General features: G+C 46.7%; 1 protein-coding gene across 1 annotated transcript in view; it reads left to right on the top strand.

Moving 5' to 3' along the window:
- The first annotated feature begins 2,539 nt into the window (after nucleotides 1-2,539).
- The window catches only part of WNK1 (WNK lysine deficient protein kinase 1), a 110,173-nt gene continuing 104,519 nt past the window's right edge, over nucleotides 2,540-8,193 (top strand). The window contains exon 1 of the mRNA XM_026052151.1: nucleotides 2,540-2,713. Coding sequence (XP_025907936.1) covers nucleotides 2,540-2,713 — 174 coding nt within the window. The remainder of the gene's footprint in view (nucleotides 2,714-8,193) is intronic.

Raw genomic sequence — 8,193 nt, 5'->3', positions numbered from 1 at the left:
CCAACCAGGACTCCCAGGTTCCTCTCTGTGGAGCTGCTTTCCAGCAGGTCAGGCCTTAATCTGTCCTGGTTATTCCTCCCCCGATGCAGGACCCTGCACTTGTCCTTGTTGAACCTCAGGAGGTTCCTCTCTGTCCAACTCTCGAAATTGTCTAGGTCCCTCTGAATGGCAGCACAGCCCTCTGGAGTGTTGGTCACTTCACCCGGTTTGGTACCATCTGCAAACTTGCTCAGGGTGCACTCTGCCCACTCTGTCCCAATAACTCGTCCAAGTCATGGTTGAATGAGTTAAACAGCACTGGACCCAGTACTGATCCCTGGGGGACACCACTGGCCACAGGCCTCCAACTGGACTTGGCCCCATTTATCACCACCCTTTGAGGTCTGTCATACACACAGTTCCCTATCTACCTCATTGTCCACTTGTCCAGTCCACACTTTCAGAGCTTCCCCATGAGGATGTTATGGGAGACTCTGTCAAAAGCGTTGCTGAAGCCAAGATAGACAACATCCATGGCTTTCCCATTGTCCATCCAGCCAGTCAGTCCCCTGACAGGTAACTGAACCCARGCTGCAGCGAATCCTAACCGCTAGACCTAATTTAATATATCTCACATATATTATGTGAGATATGTTACATCCATCCTAGAATAAGGGGCTGCAAAAAGTTCAGATGGAAGTAATAACAGTCATATATCTCATACATCTGATAACATAGTGGACGTTTGTATTTTGGATGAAGAAACAAGTATCAACTAGGATTTTTTTACAGTTTGGAGGAAAACTCCTGTGGATGCTGAGCGCAGAATTTACACAAACTCAGACATTTCTGTGATTTATGRCTCATGGTATCTTGGGCTGCTGCCAGAAGTGTTAGCTGCTCAGAGACTGTTCAATTCCCCTGACATTATATACTCCCTGTAACTCAAGTTTTTTTAAAAAAGTAATTTACTCGGTGTGATATTGGAAGTCCTAATGAGTGGATCTCTATTTCCTTCCGGGATTTTTTGCTTGAAAATCCCGGCAAACCTTGAAATGAATGTTGTGTAATCTCTGACACTTGACAGTGGAGCCAATTTTAGGTATGATCTTTGATTTCAGGATTTTTTGTACTTCRGGAGAGACAAGAACAATTTGCCTTCCCGTGACACGCATCGCTGTGAATCTTATTTGTTGCACCTGTAAGCACCTAATCACTCAGTGCCTAATCCTTCCTACACATGCTGTTGTGTGCAATGTAAACCGTCACTGGGGCCATTGATGAGACTAAGTGCTGTTTGTCAACTGCAGCATCTGCGGAATCAGGTCCTGACACTTGGTGCCAGGCTGCAGCCAGGCTGGTGGGGCTGCTGAGTGGGGCTGAAGGTGCTCCTGGAGGTGAAGGGGGGTGAACAGCGTGTGGTTCGGGCTGCAGCATCCCAAAGAAGGTGGGGCAAATCAGAGGAAACCATCTGACTCATCAAAAAGTCTTAATAATTTGCCCCCTGTACCTGGGTTCCTGTAGACTATCTGTCTACTTAATCTTTTCGTAGCTGGAAGTTTCGAAACCATGGCTCTATCTAAATATATCTGTTTCCTGAGACTTTGTCCCATCTACCCAGGGCAGTTGAGGATTTATCTGACCAGAAAGACATCCTTCTTACTGCATTTCATAGTCTGGTCTTTGTTATGAGGTTACTTGTGTCCCCAAAAGGCATAATCTTTGCTTTCCTGTTGTGGGTGGCAGTTAATAGTTTGTCGAAGGAGGCATAGGAAAGAAGTGGGAGGTTGTTTTTCAGAAGAAAACAATATGAAACAATCAAAAATTTAAACAAAATTTTTGTCACAGCTTAAGGAAGTTTTGGCCTATGAATATTTCTTTTTGCTTTATTTGAGGCTATTTGATGAGTTCATGTATTCTTCAATTGCTTGGAGAAGCTRGTATTTTGTCAAGGACCTAGTCATTAGCAACCTGTGAGTCCTGTCAGGACTGCCCTCATTTGTGTAGTAGCCCATAACAAAGATATGTGGTATCCCATAGGTTCAAAGGGAACTGAGTACTTTTCAAGTTTATATAAGTTTCCAAGCCCACCCAGATATCTTCTCCAGTGAGCTTTTTCTCCTGCAGCTTCTAGACACTCGTTAGCTTCACAACAACTCTGATGGACGTGAAGTAGGTTTCCTGGAGCATTTCAGTGAGATCAAGTGTGGCAAAAGATTTAGGGTTATCTGCGAGGTAGCTACAGTTGCTTGATTTTCTGCCCAGCCTTGGATATAGATTGGAGCAACATGAGAGCTGTTCTGACCTATGGCACCTGGCAGTGGTACCCAAGAACTTGTTTACGTTGCATTTTTTTTTCATTAAAATGCAATTACACCCCTGAGTAGGTGGTGTAAAAACTTTGCATGTGTGTAAGAGATGACTTGTGCTAGCAGAACCCATTCAGGCGAAGAACTTTGTTTAAGTCACATCGAATACCAATGTGATTAAATCATCAATAAGGACTCTMTCTGCTGACACACCGCTAGAGCAGGCCCCGCATCAGCCGTGGGTTGCCAGAATGGGTTATGTTTCAGCTGTGCACGGAGAGCAAGAGGAACCGAATGACCTAGTCAAGGGGCACGTCCCGCGCCCACAGTTTTGCAACCTGCGCAACCTGCTGATTACTCCTCGTACAGGCTACGGCATGCAAAGTATTTTGCAAAGAGAGGAGGAGGAAGAGTCGTGCAAGGAGGTCACTACAGATTTGTACTGCTCTTCTCCRTCAAATGAGCACACGCTACTTTCTCTGTAGGAAAAGGAGCCTTTTCTGCCTTACCAGTGGCTCAATTCTGCCAGGCGTTGAGCACCACTATCAGGGATGGAGGGCTCTCACCCTCCCTGCCATCAGTGGCCATGGAGAGTTCTCAGCATCCATTGGGAATGATCAGTATCTATCAGAAATGCTGAGCACCTTCCGGCATTGGAGCTGGGATAAATAACACAAAAAACAGATTAATGCTTTGCCTTTGGCCCAAGCTGTGCTTCTAAAGGACATAAGGAGGTCCTTTATGCCAGACTCTGAGCCTGCTCCTGTTTAGACGGAAGTGAGTAGCATTTTATTTTTGTACATTGATGCAGAGGGGAACAGGACTGGGCCTGCTGTGAGAACGATTGATTTTCTGCAGCTTCTGCGTGGTGAATGGCAAGCTAGACAGGTTGCATGCTCCACAGCATCACTGACAGATCCGGTTAAAAACCCAGCATCATCATCTTTTCTCACTTTCCTCCATCCACCTTCATCAAACAGCCTCTCTTCATTAAAGCAGTGCCCCTGCTTTAAATGCGTGCTTGCTTTAGATGTGTTATGACACTGCTGTGAAGTACAGAATTCCCTAAAGCCTAAGAGAGAAGAAGATAAATGAGACATCCTAAGCAATCACCACAGGCACAGAGAACAGGAGAGAATGCTGCTTTCAGCAGAAATCCCTGCTTCCCTCACATTCAGTATCAGGCTGCTTCACAAAGGTGTTATATAAAGAAACGTCACAAGAAAAGACATGAAAAGGACATAYGGAATGAATGGAGCAAGAGCCAACCTTTCTCCTCTCCTCTCACAGAGGGTGACACTGAATTTCGCCACAGTGCCTGGCATTATGGCTTGCAACAGTTTGAAATGCTGCCTGAACAATCACTGAATCTTATCTCTGATAAAGCTCTTTTTTTTTTCTTTTATATATATATATATCTTTTATCGTGTTGCTGTTGTTTGACTTTATCTGAAGGTATTAAGCTTAGAAAGCATAAATAGATAAATAGATAGGCTAACAACAGTTGACTGGATACAAACAATGGGGAGCCAGCAGCATAGCCTACGATGAGCTCCAGACTAAGGATGGTTGCTAATATGACTGAAAATGGTACTTTTGTCATTAAAAACACAGATAACAGAACAATGATATATACTTGCATTTGTTCTCTGAATGGTTTACTTTCATATGGCTGGAGTATATTTGTTAATGTGGCTCAGTGAATGGTGAGAATGGTGCGAGAAGGCAAAGAAAAAGTAATACTTTCTATTCTCGTAGCTAGGATGAGGATGAAAAGGCAATGGAAGCGTCACCTGGATGGAGAAGCACAAGCTATATCCCAGCTTTATATGACAGGGTTGTTGACATTATCTCAACAAATAAAGAAGGAAAATCAAATAAAATAATCACATCTGAATCCAGTCATTCTTATACAGCTTGGTTGGTGTAGCTAATCTTGGTGCAAAACTCACAGACTCTGAAAGCCAAGATTGTTGTGGAACAAAAATTCCTATTGAATATGATATTCAGAAAATAAACAAACAAATAAAAAAAAAAATAGAATTTCTGAAAAGTAAAATGCTCTCATTTTTCAAACTTCTGGTCAGGAAACAATTTGTCTCACTAGTTTTCCCCATTAAGAAGCACAAATAAGTACTGTGGCAGAAGCCTAGAACTGAAAAATATCAAGGAATAAAAAACAATAGTAGGAAAACTTGGCTTGTTGCGATCTTCACATGGCACTGTATGTGCAACTTGGTCATGTGTAATAATAATTAGATGAACAATTTTCTTTGAAAGGCATTTAGGTTATGGAATAAAATGACATGCATCAAAGTAATGGCATTGCCTTTTGTATTGCATAATGTATTGCATAAGAGAAAATAGCTGTTTCACATTAATACTTCGTCACATGGGCAGTCATGAATGCCAGCAGTGAATGAAGTTTCACTGCAGAAAGCAAACAAAAAAGTTTCTGATTCAGTCAACTTCAAAATCACACTTCATTCAGAGTTATTTTTTAAACAATTACTGTTCCAAGCAAGATGGCTCTAAATAAAAGAGGTTTGAGAGAAAGAAGATATTTTTACAATGATGTCAACTGTCAGTCCTTTGGATTTAATCAAAAGATCATTTAAGTCTCTGCCTGTAATTTCTCAAGTACAGTCAGACTCCTGTATCTGTGGATTTCCTTAAGCAGCAACTGGAGAAAGAAATATGTTTAATTGGCTGAGGAGCTCTGCCACTAAGACTACTTTAATTACTTGTTTCTAAACACAGAATACACATAGAATTTACTTTAATGCTTTATTAAATCTTGCAGCAATAGTGAAAATGTTCATTTAGCCTACATGCAGTTTTACAGATTAAAAGACATCAAATTGAAGGGAAAGCAAACCCACACTCTTTATTGCATTCTTTTTTTAGAATGACAAAATTAAAACAGCACCCACATAAAATGTAATTACTGGTATGATTCCACTTTATTTTTCAGAGCCAAAGAAGACRAAATCCATCATTCCCACCTCCAGGTCAGATGCTCAGGTTTTTTTTCTGCAGAGATGACTGCTATTTCTATCTCTGCCCAGAAGAGGTGCTGCTGAGAAGAGCTGGGTGTTATGGACCTCATACTTAAAATGCTGTACTCAGATGACTAACCCTATTGAATTTCAAGGGCAGCGAGGAATGTGCTGGATCAGACTCTGGGGTGGTGCTTTTTTACATAATTACCACAATTTTTAGCAGGAGACTGCCTCGGGCCCCCTGTGGCTACACACTGCAGAGTTTCAGGTCTCTTTTGCACAGAATTTGCTTAATTAACTAGGGGAAAAGATATTTAAGAACAATGGGTGAAATTCACTTGAGTAAGAACAGCCAGTGCACGAGGTCTCGTTTAAACCACACGAGTCTGGACCGCAGGGAGGCGGTTCCCGAACTGCGTGCAGCCCACGTCCCATTTGCTGTAGCTCCTATGGTGGAGCTCAGCAGGGGTTTGGGAGCTGCCCATCGGAGATCACTGATGCTGCAAGCGGAATTCACCCAAGTGTGCAGGCTTACGCCAAAGGGATTGATTTACCGCTGCTTTATTTTAGCTATACACTCYTAAAGTTACAAGCGGCACCAAGCTGGAGTAAAGCTTGCTGTTTACTCTCAGGTTTGCTAGCTACACCATCCAAAAGGTTGGTAAAAACGCAACGGGCAGTGGAGGAACACAGGCCTGTGCTGTCACAGAGCTCCAGAAGGCATCAACAGCAGTGAAGGCAGCACTGACCAGGCCATGGGGCAGTGAGGCCTTGGTCGCCAGCCCTTGCTGAATTGCTCTGTTTTCCAGAGAGATGCACAAAAACTTGCAGCCACGTGTTAGACGAAGCTTGCTTGCTATTTAAGACCTCGATGATCTACTGCCGGTCTGCTGGCAGCACAGTGGGATGTGGCAGACTGAATTATGAGTTACTCCAGTTTTGATCCTGTCACTCTTTGCTGCTAATCAAATTACGGTGTTTAGTTAAGCACTGTTTTAAAGAGTGTCTGCTTACTGAAGTCAACACAGATCAAGTGCAGACATAGAATATACCAACACGAACCAACTTTTAGAGTGAAGGAAGCTCTGGGAGGCTTACAAAGTGCTGAGGTCTTTCTACAAGGACTGTACAATGAAGTACACGTCACCCCTTTCATGAAGGGGTCGTTTTGTTTCATCGTCGTTTTGTTTGTTGTTACAAAGAATAGTAGCCAGATGTACAGAAAATAGTGATGTTTCCGTTGCTGTGTGACACTGAACTCATTATATAAGGCATATGAGTATGTGAGGCTGGTATTGTGTGGCTGAGGGTGGTGGATCCCTCTTTGAGCCATTTTTGTTCTGCCAAGCAGAATGAGTGCAGGCCCCTATCAGTAATGCTGTAATGCAACGTACAACTTCCTCTAAACTGCTGGTTTAAAAAGTAACTCAAAAAAAAAAAAAAAAAAAAAGTATTTGAAATGCCAGTGCATCTGTTAAGAACAGATTATTTACATGGGGAAATTTCCAACAGCTTTTTTTCCTTGCATAAATTTTGAATTGCAGTTGCCTAAAAGGCATGATACCAAATCATTCATTCCTCCTTCACTGTCTTCTTCCCACTGACTTCAAAACACTGCGCTTGTAAGAAGGAAAGTGCTCGGTTTTGATGTATGTGAACACAAAAGAGGAACCCGATATAAATAAACGAGATGACTAGCATGTAGCAGCCGTTTGCTAACCTGAAAGTTCCCGATTTGTGTCAGCGTTCATGCGGGCCCGGGCTGCCCTCCTGACTGCTGAACATCCTTTACCCAACAGAAAGCTCAGTCATGACTCAGACGGGGACAGGATGACTYGGGGGGCAAAGTGTGCAAATGGGGTTTCTCTGAAATAACCCAAGCTGGGTGCACGCTTACGCGGCAGCCACTTGCGCTTTAGCTTGCTCGGCCAGGTGACATGGGTTCTGATGACCTGCACTGGGATAAACCCCCCATTTGTACAATCCTCGCCCTCAAGCGCTCGCCCATGGGGCGGGCTCCCTTTGCACGGCTTCCAAGCCCTGCTCACCCGGGCGGGCTGTGAAAGAAGGRGGGTTTTTAATGGTGAGGGGCTGTCGCCTCCCTGGGTCTGCAGTCACCCCGTGGTCCCCAGAGCCCCCGGCCTGCATCCTCACACACCGCGGAAGGCCTCCATGGCACCTGAGCACGAAGCTTTGGACCGGAGGGAAGGGACGAGGGGGATATACCGAATTTATTGAATTCACAGTGTTTTACTTCTGCTTTGCTCGGATGGGGAGGGCACTGCGCACCCTCGGGGCGCCCCCCTTCTGGAAGCGCAGGAGTTGGGGGGCAGCCCCCACATCGCTCAGCCTCGCTGCCCCACAGAGCGGCCCTCCTGGCCCCGCGGCCAGCGACGCCCTCCCTGCCCGGCGCCGCGGCCCTGCCCGCCCGGGGGCGGGCACGGCGGCGGCGCGCGCGCGCATGCGCGCAGGGGGGCGTGCCCGCGGGCCGCGCTCCCCCCTCCCCGCGCCGCCGCCGCCGCCCGCCCCTCGCCGTGTGTCGGTTTCGGGCGCCCGTCGCCATTTAGCGCGGGGACGTTGCCGGGGCGGCCGCGGCTGCTCGCGCTTCCCGCCCGCCCTCCCGCCGCGCCGCGCGGCGCGGCGCCTCCTCTGCTCTCGTCTCACCTGTGGCGGCGGCGGCGGGGGGCGGCCCTCCCTCCCTCCCTCCCGGTGAGGAGCGGGGGCGGCGGCCGGAGGAGGCGGAGGACGCGGAGGTTTCCGGCTGCGCGCGAGGCGGCGGCGGCAGCAGCGGCAGGAGAGAGGGAGCGCGGCGCGGCCTGGCGCCGACCTCGGAGGCCGCGGCCGCCATGGGCGCCGCCGCGAGGCGGGGCTGAGCCCCGCGCGCCGCTCCCGTGCGCGGCCCG

Source organism: Nothoprocta perdicaria, unplaced genomic scaffold (assembly GCF_003342845.1).
Source record: "Nothoprocta perdicaria isolate Ctin4 unplaced genomic scaffold, notPer1 scaffold_84, whole genome shotgun sequence".
NCBI lineage: Eukaryota > Metazoa > Chordata > Aves > Tinamiformes > Tinamidae > Nothoprocta > Nothoprocta perdicaria.
Note: the sequence above shows the minus strand (reverse complement) of the source record. Positions and strands in the feature narration are given on the sequence as shown.